This window comes from Rhyacophila brunnea, unplaced genomic scaffold (genome assembly GCF_057557595.1).
Source record: "Rhyacophila brunnea isolate RB1 unplaced genomic scaffold, BYU_Rbru_1.0 scaffold_12, whole genome shotgun sequence".
Lineage (NCBI taxonomy): Eukaryota > Metazoa > Arthropoda > Insecta > Trichoptera > Rhyacophilidae > Rhyacophila > Rhyacophila brunnea.
In genome coordinates this window covers 22898885-22920708 of record NW_028232774.1, presented here as the reverse complement: position 1 = coordinate 22920708, position 21824 = coordinate 22898885, and the positions used below count along the sequence as shown (strand labels likewise).

Here is a 21824-nt window from a genome sequence, read left to right as displayed (position 1 = left end):
AATGCATTGTTTTTATTAATTAGATCACGTTCTATGTATTAATAGATCAAGTGACATTAAAAAAAGTTGTGAATTACATAAGGTAGTAAATATAACCTTTCGAATTTAAACAGAAAAAAATATTAATTCAAATGTAGACGCTGCTAGAAGATAAATATCAAAGGATAGACGCCTGAATTTAGCACCATTGCATACATTCTTATAAAAAGAATAAACTTTAAAGCTAATTACATATTTTAGTTTGGCAATGCGTGATGTATAAATTAACACATAACATGATAAATGTATGATACTATGCATAATTATAACTTTTTATTTAATTTATTTTTAATATTGATACGTATAATGATATTTACTAAGAACGTTTAACCATTGTTTGTAATTCCACGTTCACTGCTTTTACTGAGAATTGAAGAACATAATATGCATTTTTAGAGACATGACAACTTGGAGTATTTATGTATAACCAACAGAATATTTTCAGCTCAACATTGATCATTCAGATTCATTGATCGAGTCGGTCAAAGATGCTTGAAATGATTCAAACACTAGAAATAAACTCGGAATACACATGACATACTTATAGTTTCTCACGAGGCAGCGAGAGAAACAAAACAATATTCAGCCGCAATGACGAGTGGATACTGAATCTGAAAGACTTTGCCGACGATCAATAAGCGATCGTCTAGTTTTTGAGAGGACATTATCCTCCCGTGAGTTTTCACAGGGTGTATTTATAAAATTTAATAATTATTATAATAATAACCGCTAGATAGAACCAAATTAAGTTAGAATTATTAATTTAAACGCAATATTTTTAAAATTCTATTGACTATAAAAACAAATTCGAGACTAGTAACAATAGACTATTCACTTTTAAAATTTTAATTTCGATGCCTAAAAATAATATAAAAACGATAATTTTGTCAAAGTGAACCGATAATGCAAGATATTTCCAACCATTTTATGTAATAAATATGATCAGGCAGTTTGGCCACGTATTACAATTTGGTAAAGAAATATTAAAATATGTCCATATTATGCATTGCGCCCTCGCATTTTAACTCATTCACTGCGTCCAACGCATTGTTTTTAAATTAGAGTTTGAAGTAGGTACCAAATTTTTTCATTGAAAACCGTATACGCAAAAGTTTTCAAATTGATCACAATTTTGGTTACATATAAAAATAGTGTTGTCACTTATTGGATCAAAAATGAAATAATTACTTTCAGCAAAGTGTAAAAACGGGCGGCAGAAATGAATTTAAATTATATTATCAAAATGACATTTTGAAAACTGTGGTGTTCAGTGGTGTTACTTTGTGCAAATAATAATATACGAGTATCAGTGATAGTTTGAATTGTAACAATCTGAAACAAGACTGATCGGATTAAAACGCGCATGTCCAATATTCAATGACGATTGAAAATATACATTTGACTGTAGATAAAAACAAAATCATAAAAGATGTACAAAAACTTTAAAATTTCAAAGTCCAAAACACATGATTATTATAACAAAATATTATCAATTTGGTTGACGTAATATGAGTATTTTAATTAGCTGTATGAATTATCTTAAGACCCGAAAGAATTTTTTCTTTGCTCTATGAAACAAGTGATATAATCAGATGGTCTATATAAGTACACCATATTCAGATTTATATTAATACTTCATTTGCAGTGTGATGGCAAAAATTATATTATGTTATAATATGATCTAAACTTCTACTGGCTGATGAAATAAATGAAAAACAACTAAAATAAAATGAGCAATAAATCAATTGAGCTGGTCGACAGTCAACACTGTGTTTGTGGATATTGAACATAATATTATGTATGTACATGTGTATGTTTAGTATTAGACAGAATATTTCATTTAATGTAATAATAGCCTTATATTATTAACTATAAATTGTAATTCCCGTATGGTCTAGAAGCAAGGATTTTAAATAGCTAAAGAACCCCACGCAGGAGTATTAAATTAGTATGATATTAGTGACGTGATCATTTTTCAACGGTGAGATACATAATTTACAATTAACCGAAGGAGCCGTCACGATCACGATGAGAAAAATTTAAGAAAATAGCACAATAATTTTTGAGTCTAAAAATATATCATAAATGAAAAAAAATTGAAAATAAATTTATTAAAAACAAGAATTGTATTCATAAATGCTTCTTTTTTTTTACTTGACTATAAAAACCAATTGAATTGAATTTATATTTTAATTGTATCATACTTACGAAAATTTGCTTTTAGCAACACAAAACTAGCTCAAACGTCGCAAATATTTCTGGAATATTTTATTAAAATAAAAGTTCTTTTTAAATATACCAGAGATCGTTGTCAATCTTGTAAAGTAATGCTAAGAGCAAACTGAAAATGTCTTACATTTTGTATCACGAATTTATTTTGAAACGGAACCAATGTTGAATTTGATAACGTTATTTTGAAAATAAATATGATCTTTAATATACGTGGCACAGCATTTTGTATTCAACTATTGTCAACATTCTAAGTAGACTATGAATACTGATTAATTAACTATTACATATATATATATATATATTATAAGACACTGAGCTGTGATTTTTTTGGCCACCTTCAATGCCTTGACCAGGTTTATTTAGTTTTAGATACATTGAAATTATTGAAGTTTTGACTGAACACTGGTTTCTTTAAAAACGGCTTTAAAAAGCATTGAATCACAGAATATAACAAGCTTTGTTCCATGAAATGAACAATAAAAATACTGTTGAATTAATAATAAGACTGCAAGAAAATACTTTTGTTGTTTGGAGAAATTATTTTTAAATAAATATTAACGCAGTTACGATAGGATATCATTTTAAATGCATACTATCGGGATACATCAATAAACATTACAAAAAAAATATGACATCTGACCAAAATTCGTTTCAAATAACTGCATTTGATTTAAAGTAGTTCAAAAAAAATAAGTGCACTACTACATTCAAAAATAGTCATGCTAATAATATTATGTTTAAAACAATATAGGTCGGGTAATAAGTCGCATGTTTTGTATGTACATATTGTTTTTAAACATGTGCAGATTTCTTCAGAGTATAAGACGCGTCGGCAGTTATTGAATAAAACCAATAATTTAGTAACATTGACACAGGTTAAACAATACTAATCATTACATATTATATCATTAATTAGCGATATTCTATTAAAATATCTCTTGGAACATTGGGTTTAAGCTTTACATCACAAATAATTACAACTATATACATAATAATATAATAACTTACTAGAGACTTTAATATTAGTATGTTGTACAATTATTTATGAATAAACTAAACTAAAATATCCTCCAATAATCTTTATAAAAGATTTCATTGAATAAATCATAAGGAATCTAATTCCTCAGTAATGATAACTCTGCTTACACAACGAATTTACAATAATTTTGAACACATCTGAAGAGAAGAAGCTATTCTTATAAGAAATGATTGAATATATAAAATGTCAAACATATTTCACCGACGCCATCGGATAGCCGATAACTGAATGCAAAATAATTAGCTACTCAGCAGACGCAGACACTGCTGCGTGCAATAGTGAATGAATCAATCACTACTTCAATCGAACGTCACAAGGTTTTATATACCACTTTTTTAGCAATGTTAAAAAAAATATTTAATAATGTAGTAATAGAGAATTTGGCTTCTATTAGCAGGACTGTCAGATAAAATGATATTATGCCTGAGTAAACAATGACTGTAACAGTAGAAACAATAAAGCATTGAAATGTTATATACAACCTTGTAACTTTGAAACAGCATAGTGTAACCAGCATGCCATTATGAAATATGTATATCCACACTTGAAGGTTTTCTTTTAGGTGTTTTAAAAATCAAATGAAAAAAATAAAGCATACATACTACGATTACTGGTCAAATGTCAATATTTCACATTATTATTACATCCATCAAATTGAGATTATAATAATGCAAACCCCCATTATTAATTAGGAGTAGTAATATTTATTGATGCATAACAATTATTGCAGATTTAGTTGGATGGGAATAGAAATTTACAAAAAAAAATACAAGATTCCGTAAAACGTTTTCAACCTTTCGGACGGCAGTCCAATACTCGGTCGGACACGGTTTCCAAGTATTTCTGCGGAATCAGGCAAACCGCTTGGGAAAATTAACACTGTCAACATTTACGATTGAAACAATATGAAATTGATTATAACAATCATTATTTAATTTTTTTGAGATTTCGGTTATTACAACTAAACTAAGTTTTTAGATTTTTTTGTGAGACTTGAAAATAATCATTCCCGTAGTAAGGGTGTGGTCTATGCTTTATGCTATGATAATTAATAATAATATGATATATTAATTTTAGGTTTAACTTATTTTACCTACACGGCGGAAAAAAGTCTCATTTTAAATTATTTTTAAACTTGTTTATCCATTATTGTCCACTCAGACTGCGGAGGAAGGCAAACCACGGCAGTGTGCGTGCGGGCGCGCATTATATTTTAATTAAATTACAATTTTTTTAGTATTTTTTTTCATTATTTTTTTTTTGTTTTTTTTACCATTGTCACACTTATCACTGCAATAGACAATAGACGTAATTTCTGAACAATTTTTAAAATTGGAACGGAAAATTTTCTCATGCAATTCAAAAACTACTCAAATGTCACACGTTTGATTATGATTGGAATGCTGCAACACATCTCCGGGAACATTCATTTTCATGTTCGGCAAATTAAATGCGGAACATTTAAAAAAAAAACTGTTCATTTGAATTCATATTAAATCGGCGGGAACGTTTTTCCCCATTAGGAACATTCGAAACTATTTCTTCATTTAATTTTCGGATTCAAATTCAGAATATGGCAACAGGAACATATATATTTAAACTTTGGTGCATTCCAAATACGGAACATGGATTGTTCTAATAGATTTATTTAAACAACCATTCGAGAGTCCAGTGTTGAAAAGGTGTATCATAATAAAAACAGCTCTGCGTGAGGCGATAACTATACAGCTAACATGCACATAACATAATTAGCCGTTAAATACTTGACCAAACAATCAGAACTGTATCTGTTAAGGCATCCTATCGATACTGAAACCTCGCATTCTCATATTAATAAAAAAAACTTCGATACAAAGCATGTCAGAAATGCAACAGTTGTTGGCATTTCACACAATATAGTTTTTATTCAATTGCAGGATTGGTACAATCATTATACCTACAACTGTTACTGTCCACATAGCATTAGTCTCGGGGCATACAAATTCACTGAATATTACTAACAAATACTTGAATTCCATGAAAAAGTATAACAATTTTAATCAACCCTTATTAGAATGGCGCGCATCGCACAAAAATATTCAATCCACTCTGATATTACATAATATATTCTTTCCATGGACATACCCTTTTTTCCAAATCGATCATAAAGATCTCGCAATTAGGTACTTTATTATTATTGTAGACAAGAATTTTATATTGTAACAAAGAGTTAACAATTTTTTTTATTACTAAAAGAATTGAACAGATCAGTTTCTCTCGATTAGCATAATCGCCTAAAGATGGACAGAGCAAATTAAAAAAGTGTTTTCACTCTTACAAGTTTTGCAAGGAGATATGGGAAAGAATTTCATGGAATCGGCTATTATAGTATAATATAATAAACAATTGAAATGCAGTCCTTATTTTGTGGTAATTCTAAATAAAACATATGAAAAAGAATATTTGTACACAAACGAATGATTTTTTTTAAAGACTGCTCTGTATTGATTTGATTACCTTAACATTAACAATATAAAATACCATTCACTCATTTACGCATTTACGATGCACTAATTATGTACAAAAAATTCAAGGATAAGACGACTCACCCCGACATGCAACATATCACGGACATAACATATATTTACAAATAAATTCGCAGGACACAATTCGCGGCGAGCGGATCCACGTTAATATATCCCGAGCACTGTCCGCTATCAATTATTAAAATGTTCTTCGACCGGCAGGGCCATTCATCATCGCGCCCCCGAATTATAGTCTTGTCTCTGTTTCCCGGACCCCTGCGAAACACTATTTTGCTGCTGCTGTAAACCGAACGATTTTCTCTTTTTGACGGATTTAGACTGGTTCTGATGGTGCGGGACGTGGATTATCTGATCGGGCGGGAAACGACCGCCGTTCACAGCTGTCATTTCTTGCGCTTTGAAATTCTGCGAGCTGTTACACCGGCGTTGTTTCGCGTTGACGGTGCGTCCCAATGTGCGTCCCCCGGGCTCGCTCACGCTCGATGAAGGAGGCATCTGCGGCAGACCGACGTTGTGGGGGCGTATCCTGTTGAGGTAATCGTGCGGGTGCTGCGGTCCGAAGTTCTGCACCCGGCACTGGTACGCGGCCGACTGCAGCGCGTTCACCGTGGCGAAATCCTCCGCCGGTCGAGCGGGCGGTTGAGGGTAGGAAGGGCGGCGCTGGGCGACGGAGTGGGGGGCGGCGGGTCGCGCGGGGGCCCCGACACTGTTATTATTGTTCGGAGAAGCGTCGCGGCTGGTGTTGTTGTTGGCGAGACGCGACCGCCTCGATTCCTCCGCCTCCTGAAAATATTTGCTTCCCTTCAGTAAAGAGAAAGACGTTTTAGTGGAGTGCGATGCGCGCGACATGTATTGTTAGCGGGGCGAGACATGTTAATGGGAGAGAAGCGTTCCAATTATAAGTCACACAGGCGGAGATGTTTGTAAAGAGTTGGATTGCAAGCAAATACCAGAATTTAAGGTTATTGTGTACACAAATACATAAATGTTAAAATTTTGGAAGAAAAACAAAGTTATTGAAAATATGGATTTTAGTTATTTTAAAACACATAATGTGTCACTTTTCATATGGGATAATATGGTCTACATTAAATTTATAAAGTCGTGTGAAAAAGAAGTGAGAAAATTTCTTGGCCATTCCCAATGTTTCCAATTCCCATTCCAAAATTTCTTGGGAATAGACTCTAAATATTTGATCTACAATATTTTGCTTTGAAAATAGACTGCAGTCCCCAATTTTAAGGAAAACAAAACACTCGACTGAGTCAATCTGAAATAATTTTAATTAATTATTTTCAAGATATGCTATAGATATTGTCATAATATTAAGATACATTATTTAATCATCATGCAAAACCGATATTTTCAATATTGAATATTGTCACTCTATGATTTTATTAGTACCTATGTATTGTAAAAAATAAACAATATATTATATTTCAGGCATCATGAGGAAGTGATTTATATGAAGCATTGCTATAATATTATTTACTTGCTATTGTATACCATGAATGAGCAAGTTATTTGAAATAAGCTTCATAATATTCAGAATTAATAAACACAGCATGAGTAAAAAAAGAGTACCCAAGGAATTTTACTCAATTACTCCCATAATACAACCAGCATGCACAGATTATTGATATACACATATACAGTGCATGCCCAAATTATTACTCATAGTTGTCACTTTTCAATATCCACTAAACTCAATCAATATTAATAAATTTAATGTAGTTATCTATGTTGCATAATTATTGTTGTCACTGATATTCTTAAAATTTAACCATAATTTTCAGATTAGCCAAGGAATTAATAGTCATCGCAATGTTTCATAGAAAGACCAAGATATTATATTATATCAATGTCGGGATAACTAAATGTTATTTGTAACAATTTTCACTTAGATTTGCCTTGGTGTTCCACAATTATTGTAAATTTCAGAGAAATGCATGTTTGAAAATTTTATGGTTTTTACGCACAGGTTGTCAGGTCCTCAAATAAAAATAAAACATTAATGATATATATTAGTATTTTTACAGTTGTTTAGACAAATGACACCATGTTTGAATTAAATGTGTGTTAGGTTGGTTCACTAGCAAGGCAAGCTATTATCGATTGAGTTATGCAATATCAGATCAAGCGTTGTATTCAAAAAAATAGTTATGAATGGCATCTATTAGTAAAACCTTCTAACTTAAATATGAAACATTGATCAAGTTTTTGAGAGTTTTGAATAAAGTACCGCAGTGAAGACTAAATAATACAGATCAGGCATGTCTAAATTCAAATACACCGTGATCGACTACAGTCTCCCAATGTCCCAAGGCCAAATATAATAATAACATATTATTATATTTGGCCGAAGACATTGAGGAAGTTACAAAACTTGTCTGTCACCATCAAAAAGAAATAATCAATTCATCGTCGAAACTATTATTCTACTATGCAATGAGCTTACTACGCGACGGTAAGGAAAACTATGCATCAGTTTAAAATGCGGGATATTAAAATCAATAACATATTAAAATCCATAAATTCTCTTTCTCTCATACAAATAAAGCGATATAGCGACACATCACACGGGTTTTCTCATGATTAATTTGAAAACAACTTTCACATAAGCTGATTAAGAAAATAAAAAATGTTTCCTCAAATCCCGGTGAAATTATATTATTATAACTGAATTTACACGCTTTTTACGTTTTCATAAATGAATTCCGATGGTACGATTGGTTAAAATCCACCACACGATCAACGCGTTGGACATGCCTGATATAGATTTAAGAAAACGTGAAACTACAAAGCCAAACATAACAGTTTTAGGAAATCGCCACTTCACCCATATAGAAAACTCTGTTTTTAGTTTTGAAAATAGGAAGATTAAAATAGTTATACATTTGGAGTATGAAAAGCAAGGAATTGAAATGAATTATACGTAAATGAATCATTTAGTGAGTTAATTTATGAATGAAGTCTAAATAAGTATAGACCCTAATCTTTATTACATTATGTATCTTAAATAACATATAATAATTTGAGACATGACTGTATAAGACTTATTATCTATTACAAGTAAACATTGGACAATTTTCAAAACATTGTAAACAAAAAATGAGATACTTGTCTGTTTCATGTTGTTTTTGAAAGTTGTTGCAATGTCCACCGGTAAAGCGGTGAATAGCATAACATAATAATTAAATAGCAATGACTGATTTATAAAAATTTTGAAGCTTACGAAATACTCTCCTAATGTGTCTAAATGTCAGGCCATTTTAATCATTTTTCCACCCATGTTATAGGTCACATTTATTACACCTCCTTGCTGAAAAAATGTCGTACTGTTACAATCTGTTTCATGAAAACAAATTAAGACACACACAGTAATAACTCGGCCAACGAAACCTCTCTATAATAAAAACTATTTATTATTACGCAAGTGAAAAATTACAAATTCAAATTAAATACCATTACAGAATAATATGTATACATACTAATTATATTAAAAGGTACCAACTGAACCCGCAAATAACAAATGCCAACAGGCCCTCCCCATATATAAAAAAAGCATTGATATTTAATTTATTATTTGGGTATCATCTTTTTGTACTGTATAAAATAAATACATCTCCACTCCATCCTATTAATATTATTTAAACCCATAATTAGTTTCCCAAAGTGAAGTAATTTCACGGGGTATCGAGATATTACTGTGGTGTATCATTCAATCAAAGTGCTTTACTTATTCCAGAATATTCAGAACAACAAAAGACCGGGCCATGGCCATCATATAGATGCCGGAATGGACAATCGATTTTGTCAACTACCATCTTCTAACAACGTTATTTAATTTTCCGTTACTTCTAAGTATTTCTATACTGTTAAAATTACAGCAATTACATATTATTTAAATTTTCAGTGCCAATATTATGAAGAAAAGAAAAAAACCATACACGTAGAGTAGATTAAAGAAAACCTTGTCCTTAGTAACAAAGTACATATTAATTTATCAATTTATCATTATAATCATTATTAACATCCATAAATACTGTGTTTAAATTTCGCTACACTCTTTTGTACAATTACTTTAAAACCAGTTAAAACTGAAGAAAATAATAGATATTACATATCATATTGCAAACACTGTATTGACATAATTTCATATTTCATTAAAACAAAAATAATGGGGTCATAATGAATATCGTGGAATAAGTATTGTTACAAGAAAGGAAGTATTAATTTCAACAAGAATCGTTGTCAATTTATTTTCATTATTAAACCTATAATTCCGTGATTCAACTGTAACTATGTCATTAACCTGAATCCACAACAAGATGACATCAAAAATTCACCGGCATACGAGTAGCATTAAATATATATTGGACCATCTTATTCATTTATAAATCAAACATGATATAAAAAAGAGCTACGAACGACAATAACAATCGCAACAGCCAAAACTAGACGCCATTGTCGAGTTCAGAATGCACCGATTGCATACATGTTTGACAAGACAAATCTTTATAAGGTTTAATCTAAAAATGTATTTCACAATCCAACATTTTGATATAATTATTTAAATGCACTTACTTATCAGAACGGAACCCGATAACTAACATTATATTCTCAAAGAGAATATTAAGATTTTACGAAGTTTATAACTTAAGTAGACAGTTTTATAAATGTTATTGAGTATAAAAAAGGTTACATATTATTTTTAAATAATATGTAATGAACACATTTACTCGGAGATAAGGTGAATTAAATAAAGAAATGATGTACTCGGTAATATTACAATGCCAGATGGAATGGATTCAGCTCAATGATACTTTTAGCTTTTGCCTTCCTTCATAAGTGAATTGCCACGTGAATCAAAATGCTAAAATGACTAAAATGCCTGTATTTCGTAAATCAATCACGCCATCAAAGGCCCTAAGTCCATTTTAAAACACACACATACACTGTTCATGTTGTTTTGATATGCTTCAAAGCATGAAAGATGATACTTCTGGCGAGACCTCATACTTATTGTTTTACAATAGATACCAAAAGCTATAAATAATTTTAACTAGGTATTCGATGGCACTACCAAAAAAAAAAAAAAATACTTGCTTTCATGATGAAACTACTAAAATGCTAGGTATGTATGCTAGAGAGAGACAAATATTTTATCTCTCTCTAGTCCTGATTATCAATAGAAAGCTACTATAGGAAAAACAAAACACGACAGTACGCAGCATTTTTGCTAAATGCACATTGGACAGTGAAATTAAAAAGAGAGAGCATGTTTGTTTAGATGCCTCGGCTTCAGACATTTCAAAATAACTGTGGTCATGCTAAATAGTAGACATTTACTTATTACATTATTGTCTAGACCAGTGTTTCTCAACCGGTAGTCTGTAGAAACTTTCTGGTGGTCTGAATTTTTGGGGTCCAAATGCATATTCCAAAAATTCCAATAAAATCTTCAAAACACGTGCACGTTCTTACAATAGATTAATGGTTCTACGTGACGAAATCAATCATGATCAAATGTTATTATAGGTTACCATATAAATATTTTTTTTTAATTTCTGAGTTTGTGGCTGCAAAATGTTTCTCCTATTTTCAGTGGTCCGCAGGTTTAAAAGGTTGAGAAACACTGAAACTCCATGGTTTGCATTGGTTTTCCCCATATGTCAATTATTGTTGAATTGTGTAGGTATATAATACATAATTAGTTGTTGCAAAGTAATAAATTGAGATCCTGAAGAAGCATCTTATAATTCTGATTAAAGTCATATCAAAAGGACATTTCACAGAATACACATGCCATGTGTAGATATATGGAACAATGGACCATGATGAGTGATTTAACTTTGATTGTGAATAATTGACATATAAAAATAATAATTAAAATGCTGTAAGCCTAATAAATCATTAATATTATGTTCTAACAAATATGATAAATGCACAATACATTCTACGTATTTATAAAAGCATTATTACTGCTATATCACAAGGGGATATAATATAATCTGGTCATTTTTTATTTTAAAGTGAATTATAAAAGAGTCACCTTTTTATGTCAAAGGGATGTATATATGTATCATTAAAAACACATACATTTTTAGGTAGACTTCTGACAATAGACTCACATCTAGTATTGTAGACTACGGGGAGTAATAAACTTAATCAAACACAAAGCAGATAGTCTGAAGTTTCCTGTATCAATTTAGAAGGAATTTCCATCCTTTATGATAAAAATAAATTGTAAATAGTTATTTCTAAAAAAATGCAATAAGTAAATAATTATTCCATATTTTGCAAACACTTTAGTGGAATCTTATCAATACTAGAAACATAACCAGCATATCCAAGATAACGAGATTGTTGCTGCGTATGAAATGAAATATTCAAATTGATCCTTACCAGGTCGCTGTCGGTATTACTAGAGCTGGATGAACTCGGTCGAGGATTTAAAAATTGCGCATCAAACTTCTCTCTGACCCATATTCTATATTGAAGGACATTATCTGTCACTCTGACGATCCTCCCGAGTATGGAATTCTTATTGCAATCTGAAATGAAGCAGTCCATGGCGGGAGTGACGGCCTGCTGAAGCTTGATATAGCTGTAATCGAATGCGGCTTTGACTTGTAGAGCGCCGTAGCTCGATCTGCCGATGTCGTTGCCGGGAGTGAGAGGATCTTCGATACACAGCAGACTGGGTCTGTGACCGTCGTTCATCTCTTTCTGAATCTCATCTTTCGACACGTAGCACCCGCCGTTTTTAACCCGTATCGCCGTTTTCACATAATTAAACTTCCTCCCGTACAATTCAAAGAATTCGATCAGAAGCACTCCCAGATTGGCCCCCTCGTTGAATTTCTCCGGTCTCGGGTGCAACTGGAGAAAGCTGATGCACATGAGTATTAGGGAGTAGCTGGAGATGCCTCCGGTGAAGACCTCATTGAGGTCTCTCTGCAAGAGGAACTGCTTGAGCACCATGACAAGTTTAGCGAGGACGGGATACTTTTGGATGTACTCTTTGATGAGTTCGGCGCTCTTAACTCCGCTCGACATGTTGAAGGAGATGTCCACTTTGACGTCCGACTGGCGGTCGGTCATCTTCACGATGGGGACGGTGGCTTTCTCCAGGACCTTGATGGAGTTGGGTACCGCAATATCTCGCGCAACCAACTCACGCTCCAATGTTCTCAGAGGCAGCTTCTCCCAATTACCTGAAAATATAAATCACTATTTTTTACAACAGATAAGCGAACTGCATTTCGGTATTTTTTCTGTCCCATATAATTTCATCAAATTAAATGATGTCATCTCATACTGAATAATGTATTTCACGGGAAAAATGTCATCAGCAAATAATATTTTTTAAATCGATTTAAAATTATTGCTATCGCTGAGATCATTTCTCTTTCTCTGTTTTTCAATATGCGCACTCCTCCATCTTGGGGTATGAGAATCATTTTAATAGTTAAGTAGTTATATATGGAATTGTTTTTATGATGACAAGTATTGACATTTACTCTATGCACTTTCTTTAGGCTCAGATAATGGGTAATATTTGAATTGATAAACATACAAAATATCAAATATATTAATTGGATTCAAAGAATTATAATACAACAGTCTTAACTGACTTCCGATACTATTGACAGGATCATCTACAAAAGCCGATACAATGTTTTACGAACTTACCTGGTCACAGTAAATAAAACTTCATATTACCGGTGTAAAAATAGTACTATGTAACTACAGAAAAGTCAATTTTTTGAATGTCTGCATTTTACCCTATTTTGTAAAATATGACAAGACACGTTATTTGGTGTATTAAAATTTCAGTCAACCAATAGTTTTCTTGCAACCGCAACTTTTTGTTGCAACTTGCTTACTTGAAAACCACATAATAACATGGTTTTTAACCTCATGTGAATGATTCGTTTGCGGTATCACACTTATATCGACGATACATGAATTAAATTTTAAAGATTAAAATAGTTTTACAATGTACCTATAACTACTAAATCAATATCACTGGTGGGCAGGTAGAGTCCGGTGCGGAAGGAGCCGAAGACCTCCACCCTGGCCTTTGGCCATAGCTTGCGGACCGTGTCGGTGATCCGCCGTACCGCGTGCCCTCGCACCTGGCTCTCCGTCGTCGTAGCTGACATGTACGAATAGAAGTGCTCGATCTCTTGGTGTAGGCTGGAACAGAAAGGAACGATTATAAGTCATTGCAGAATGTATCTCTTAAATTCGATCTGGATACCGATCACATATAAATAAAAAACTCTTCAATAGACCCTGGCCATTACAATATCTACTCTCATTAATTGAAACCATCCTCAAACAATTCCAGACAATACCTACATAATATAATTTGTATGTACAGTACTCTCTCAGTAATCCGCCACCCCAAAAAGCAGACAAGTATCCAATTAGTGAAAGCGGCGGATTATATTGCATACATACAAAATATGGTAAAAATTAAAACAGGTATATAGTAAAAATATCTTTTTTGAGAAATTTATACTAGATACCGACAAGTTTAACGTGAAGCTCCGCTGCATAGCTGCCGCGTTGCCGGGGAGCCTCACGTTAAACTTCTCGGTCCAGAAAAAATTACAGTTTTATTTATAATCAAGTAAATTATACATATTTAGTTTATTAACTAAATATTAAACAATAAATTACTTGACACACCAGTTGTTCAGTGAGGCAGATATTCTTGAATCACTTAGGATTTCTGGCTTTCCCCATGACCAAAAGCTTCAGTTTGTGTGTCCCGGTTGTATTGGAGCACGGCATGATTGTTATGCGGTCCTTGGGCACTTTCCTCCCTGGTACATTACTTTCTTCGCGATGAACGTACGTTTTACGAAGGAGAAGTTTCCAAAATAAAGCCGTCTCATCTGCGTTGCATACGTGTACGCAGCAAACTACTGAATTTGACATTCGAATACCGGCGAATTACAGAGCTTGATTTTGTGCTTTCAACTAGTAAAAATAACGACGGATTACTGAGAATGTACTGTATATGTATTAGTACGGCAGCACACAACAGATTTTTTGTATCGAACAATTCACTATGTGGACAATTGCACGTGTGGACGGATTTACATTACTGTATTAGTCTGTTTGGAAAGCCAAGAATAATGCAATTTGTCAAGGTAGGAAACTTATGATGGGCAAACCGTGTTGCGAGGGTAAGGCCGCCGAAGAATCTCCGGAAAAATAGGCAGGCGTAGAGAAATATCCTGGAGGTGACGGAGATTCATGGCTCCTTGTAACAACCAACGTAATTATGAGTAAAAAAAGTTGTTGCACTCCTTGAAATCTCCATATTGGGAACCCCTGCTTGTACTTGTAGGGCATTAACTACATAATATACTCATATACTATTATTATCATGACAGAAAAGTACTCTAGTGAGTCTAGTATAATAGTAGTCTTCAGGGCTTTTTTTTTGAAAAATGAAGGTGCCGGAACTCATTCATTACCAAACTTCTTAACTACTAAAGAAAATTATGTTCACTTATCATTTAAAGTATACTTTCCTATGCCACGAAGCGCACGAAAAATTAAACAAACAAACATTAATACAAATAAACAACCAAAGTTGTAAAAAATAAAATTGTAAAAACATCATATCGCTGGTTTGGAGGTAAAACTCATTATGTGCACTTTTGGCCAAAATGAGTTTTTTCATTATATCCACTAATTTTTACGATATCTATTGCTGGAAAAGGTCACTGTGACGATAGCTATCTTATTAACGGAAAAAAACTGGGGAAGAAATCATTATCAGTACCTATTTCAGATTTATGTTCAGGAAAAAGTCATTCCCGCACATAATGATTTTTTCCTGAACTGTAAACATGTATATAAGTAAGTTAGTGAGTGTATTATCTGTGGTTTGCATTGTTTATAACTATCATATTGTGCCAACTGTATATTACTGGATGATTTTTTGTATAAGATGAGAATAAATGATACTTATACTAAATAATCAGAATGATGGTGTTAATAAGTTTAATGTAAAATACTGCCTGCACGTTAAAAATGTGATGCATTTCAAATGGACCAATTAATACAGCTTTAGCTGGATTAAGCCAAAACTGGATCATTCAGAAACAATGACCGAAGAGGGGGAAAAAGTCCAGCCAATAAAGCTAGTGAGGCAAACATGAAACTGGTTATCGATCACATTAAGAGTTTCCCTTCGTAGACTTAACAGCCGCGTACGATACAATTAACCATAGAATTCTGCTGAGTAAACTTTACATTTACAACCTCCTGAATGATTTCAAAATAACAGGAGTGATTGAAAAGCTCCTGGCCAACCGAAGATTCTTTGTAACACTGCACGGAAAACGCAGCCATTGGAGACAACAACGGAACGGCCTTTCACAAGGTACCGTCTTCGCACTCATACTGTTCAACGTTTATACTAATGATCAGCCAATCGGAGTAAACACAAAACATTTCCTCTATGCAGATGATCTAGCCGTGTTATATCAAAGCATTAGCTTCGAAGTGATTGAGAAACAGCTTAAAGATACATTAAGCGAGTTAAAGACATACTACGACCTCAATCAACTTAAGCCAAATCTAGGACATGGACATCTCCAAAACATGGACGCAGGGAAATTGCTTGATGTTGTTTGGGATGGGGTGCATTTAGAACCCACAAACAGCCAACAAATACCTGGGAATCACCTTAGATCGGACGCTTAATACTAAAATGAAGACACCAGCAAAGAACAGTATCTTGAGAAAGCTAAGCAGTAATACATAGGGAGCTCAACTACATACACTCAGCCCTTGCACTATGCACCTCGGTGGCCGAATATGCCTGTCCGGTGTGGCACATGTCTGCGCACACGAGACATGTGGACTGCGCTCAACGAAACCTGCCGGATCGTGACAGGGTGCTTGAAACCCACGCCTGTCATTAAAGTTCACGTGCTTTCAGGAATAGCCTCCCTCTAATCCGACTCCAAACTGCAGCCCTAGTTGAAAAGGCAGCCCAAGAGAGAGTCCGCGACAAGTCATGCATGGGTATCAAATGTGCAAAACAAGGCTAAAATACAGAAAAGGCTTTATGGCGACAACTATAATACGTCTGACCGTCTCACCCGAATAAGATAGACTATCCGCATGGGCGGCCAACCTAGCCTCTGAGGGTTTCAAAGATTGGGTAAAGCCAGCAGAGCACCTCCCGCATGGAGCCAGTCTTGGGTACTGAACATGGAAAGCTCTAAACAGACTGAAAACCATGGCAGGGCGCACCCGAGATAACATGGTGAAGTGGGGGTTCTCTGAGGACCAAACCTGCGAGTGTGGTGAAATGCAAAGCATGGAGCACCTATTTTCATGCAAGGCTTGTCTAGTAAGCTTCAACTTCGACTTGATCTTACAAGCCGAGGAAAATGGTATTACCTTCGCTAACTTCTGGAGTTGTAGCACATTGTAGGTATTGAAGACCCAATATGACGAAGAAATTTAAAATTAATAAGCAATAGGAACATAGATGAAAATGTAGAGCTAGTAATGTGGCTCCAAATTAAATGTCTACGTTATGAGAAAAAATCACCTGGAATTATCCAATATCGGTATAACCATACAGGACCTTACAGAAAAATTTATGCAGCGGGAAAAGGGAGACGGAGTAATGTTATTCCACAATTAGTAGGTGCATATCAATCCATATTACCAATATCTAATTTGAAAATTTACCATCTATATAGATCGCAACACATTAGACACATTACCAGAGCCAGACGTTTTGGAAGACATTGTTGAGGAATAAAGAATATTTTTTATTGCTGTTTATCTTACCTCAATTTATTATAATTATTGGTTTATCCTTATTACCATCACCAGTGTATTATTATTGTGAAATAATTATTATTAATCTCAGTGTATGTTTAATTGTTTTCAATTTGAATTGTTACTAATTCCTATTTTGGTTAAAATAAATATTTTTTATTCTTTAGTACTTAGTACTTAGTAGTAGTCTTAAGTACCTACTAAAAAAGAATCCAAAACAATAAAAAACATTGCGAAACCCTTGCCAAAGTATTGACATACTATCACTTTACTAACAAACATGTGTGGAAAAACTCATTATGTACAAAAACTCATTTTTTTAAATGTTCCTAATTTTTTTATAGAATCTGATTACCTTCAATGTATTCTCTGATTTTTTATACATTTTATACAAAAAGAAGAAAAAATGTTAATTTGAAATTGGATTTTTAATTGCAAAAAATATGTTCAAACCTCATTATCTCAGAACATCAAAATGTAACATAATGAGTTTTACCTTTAAACCAGCGATATATTTAAATAAAAGTATATAGTAATTTCCATGGCCCCCAAATCCTGAAACAGTCCCCCAGTCCAGGATCTTTGGCGGGCCCCCTACCCATCACTAGGTTTAAAGGCAGTGTGACGCTATATACCTAGTAGCGCTTTTCAAATGGTGTTCGAGGTAAAATTAAAAGTATTCAGTGTATTAACAATCATTAACCAAAAAATACAATTACACAACCACATATTTTAAAATGTTAATACGCCTGAAGGAAATTAGCACCGCAGGCGATTTTTTTAAGATTAGAGCAACTTTGTGATGTGCGTTTATCTCACTTATCTATTCGATCCCCCAGGCTAGAGACTAGTCAGCCGTTTGTGGTGGCAATGGTGATTTCCAAAGTTCAGTCCAATTCTCGTCTGGCAAATTGTCTCGATTCCTTTTATTACTGTTTTAGTCTATGGCCATATGTCTTACACTGAGTAACCACCGATCAACGTATTTTGATAGGATAGAAAAGTGTCAAAGGCGGTCCGACGAGTTTGATGAACAAAAGTACCGAAACTGTTTTGGTCTTCAACGAAGCTCTTAATGGGGTAATAATTAGATTCATTTGCGAAAATTCGCATTCACATTTACTTGAAGAAATGGTAATGGAATTTAATGCATATATCAAATGAGATAGTTTTTCAGTATATTTTTTTTTCATATGAGATGATTCAGGAAAATTAACTTGTACTATGTAAGCGCGAACATTGTTTCGTCTTTTGAAACATTAAAAATTCCGTGAAAAAAGGTGCCGGAACGCCGTTCCACCCCGTTACAATACAAAAAAAAGCCTTGGTAGTCTTTCCCAATTTATTCATATTGACCATAATTATAACCAACATTTTATGTTATCGAGAGAAATTATAAGAAATTGGCCCGTCTCTAAAAACCAGTAACATACTATGTTAATATTGACTATATAAAAAAATAAATCCACACAGGAAGTTTCATCGACAATATTTGTCTCTTTTCATACATTTTTAGAGGTTATCAATATTTACATAAACATTATTGAAGCTGGCTGAGAAAAACATCTAATAAACTTCAAGCACCACATTTCAATAATTTTATTGAATATGCTGACAAAAAATGTTGTTATCTCAATTGCATTGGATTTTCATAAGAAAATTGCAGTCTCAATTTATTATTACTAAGAAGTTTTAGATACCTAATTATTTATTGCCAACAAAATAATAATAACACAAAATATGATTCATAATTAATTCATATTGAGTAATATAAATCAATTGAAATTATAACAATTTCCTCATTATCTAACTTGCATACTAAGTATATTTTCGTATTACATGGTAGGTAGGTAGATGGAAATTTCACAGATCTTTCATGGGATGCCTAAACATCGTGTCAATATTTTTTTTTTATTATAGATTTTACGTCTTTACGTATAGTTAAATCATTCTACAGTGTCACCATAGGCGATTCGCGCATGTATTGAATTGCTTGCGACAATGCCTGTTTCAATGCTAGCAAACAATACCACTACAACTGCAAGCCGCATTTGCCGTACCCATAGTGCCACTGTAAAACGATTTACCTATACCAAACTTCCTTGACTGAATATGGTAAATCAGGGAGTGACAGATATGCTATGGTTCTTCTGAAGTAATATTGCATATTCAAACATAAATATTGTTATTATCATTAACAGTAAAACAATTATTAAAAAGAAAATAGGACGCACTAGGTTTCTTCAAGTACAACGAAGGTTATGTACTCGTTTTAATAAACATTAAGCATGACCAATCTGATTAATCATAAGATTCATAAGTTATAATGACAAAAAAATGAATTTACAAACATTTTCATGAGGGGCAATACAGATGTGCATTGGCATACTATTTTCGCAGACGACCAACCATCGAACCCGTATACCCCGATCGCCGGGTGAATTGTTTTACTATTTTGAAAAAAAGGTAATAGGTAATATTCTTTCGTAATAGACATAGCAGAGATTAAAATCCTGTTCAGACATGCGTCATCAGCCCTGATCGTAATCATTGTCAATAATGAACACAATTATTATATAACCGACTTCCAATAAAGTATTATTGAGAAAAGATTAAATCAACACAAACTCGCCAGATTTTTTTTTTACTGATAGGGCCGGGCCAATTTTTATGCAATGTTATCTCAACTAAAAAAACATGTGCTATTGAGTTATGTTGATGTTGCATTCGCACGCCGACAATAATATTATAACGATTTCAAAATATATTATTATGTATTCGTAAAGCAATGTTTGTTTTGATTTAGTTTACACAGCACATATAATATAATGTGCGGCCTAGATGTACCTACGTTATGTCGCCATATTAGCATTAAAATAATATCATCTTGATATTAATTTAAACATATTTTTCAGCAAACATAGATCACCATCTCCGCTCCAGGACATGGGACCTCCACGGTGCGGATATATTATTAATTTTAACGGCTTTTAACTTGGATTGGTTGCCGGTTCAAATCAGTAAATTCAATAAAATATTATTATAATGGACAGATGCCGCCAAGATAACCCTTAATTTCACAAAACTTCCTCCAGTTCTAGTTATATGTAGCCCAGTGGCGTGCACATTAATGCTATGGATGCGGCGTACGACATAATTATTGCAAGATATTCATATAATTCAAACAAGCCATGCGGCTCAATGACAGTAGAGTAGTGAAACATCATTATAGTAGTAGAAATAAAACAATCACGATACAAACACGCAGGCTCTTGAGAAAATCACATACATGTATTGTGACCTTATCGGAAATCGAACCCGGAGCCCCCAGATTACTTACGCACTGGACTTCGGGAGCCGCATATCATAATATATGGATGTATAAAACCATTAATGGCATACTTGTTTCCCGAGATTACTTACGCACTGGACTTCGGGAGCCGCATATCATAATATATGGATGTATAAAACCATTAATGACATACTTGTTTCCCGATACTAAGTACTTCTTATCGAAGCAAATAATTGACGACTGATCTTCGACGAATCTTTTAATTAGAAACTATTGACAGTAACACAACATTAATTTGAAATCTGTCATTGAGTATTCCAATAGAAATAAATATCCATTATCGGAATATGTATGAGAAAAGCATGCCCGATGTCAAAAAACACCGCAAGCCATTGCTGTACAAAGTCCTAACTATTTAGGATATCTTTACATGAATGGATACCTAGCAACGAGATAAAAAAAAAAAGGTTACGGTATCCCAACAGTTGTCCGTCCACGTGAATCTAAATTTACAAGTGAAACTATGCAAATCGCTGAAATTAGCCGTGAGTAACAATAAACACGGTCCTACACGCCAATCCCGATTACCGAATTAATCGCTTTTAGTGCATAAAAAGGCCGATTTAACACTCAGAGAAATCGCTTAAAAATTAATTATTTTGATTAGCAATAAAATAAGCCAGTTCAGAGCGGCTCTAGGTATAGTAAATAATTATCATAAAAACGAAATTAAACACGGCAGGTAGAAGTGGTGTACACGGTGGGGGCGGGATCTAGTAATCTTAATTTTTTTAATCACTCTACTCACACATCAATTAATTGCAGACAATTATGAATCTCGCCAACCCAACATAACGTTTACATA

At 33.4% G+C, this 21824-nt stretch overlaps 1 protein-coding gene across 2 annotated transcripts in view; it reads right to left on the bottom strand.

Moving 5' to 3' along the window:
- Nucleotides 1–4252: 4252 nt before the first annotated feature.
- LOC147077925 (terminal nucleotidyltransferase 4B-like) overlaps nucleotides 4253–21824 on the bottom strand; it is a 49731-nt gene continuing 32159 nt past the window's right edge. Inside the window, exons 2-4 of one of the 2 annotated variants that reach the window (XM_085960994.1) lie at nucleotides 13847–14040; nucleotides 12244–13055; nucleotides 4253–6618 (exon numbers count right to left, since the gene is read on the bottom strand). In XM_085960994.1, the coding sequence (XP_085817120.1) occupies nucleotides 6046–6618; nucleotides 12244–13055; nucleotides 13847–14040 (1579 nt within the window). In that variant the 3' untranslated portion in view covers nucleotides 4253–6045. Of the gene's footprint in view, nucleotides 6637–12243; nucleotides 13056–13846; nucleotides 14041–21824 lie in introns of both variants that reach the window. The other variant, XM_085960993.1, reaches the window with a different exon arrangement.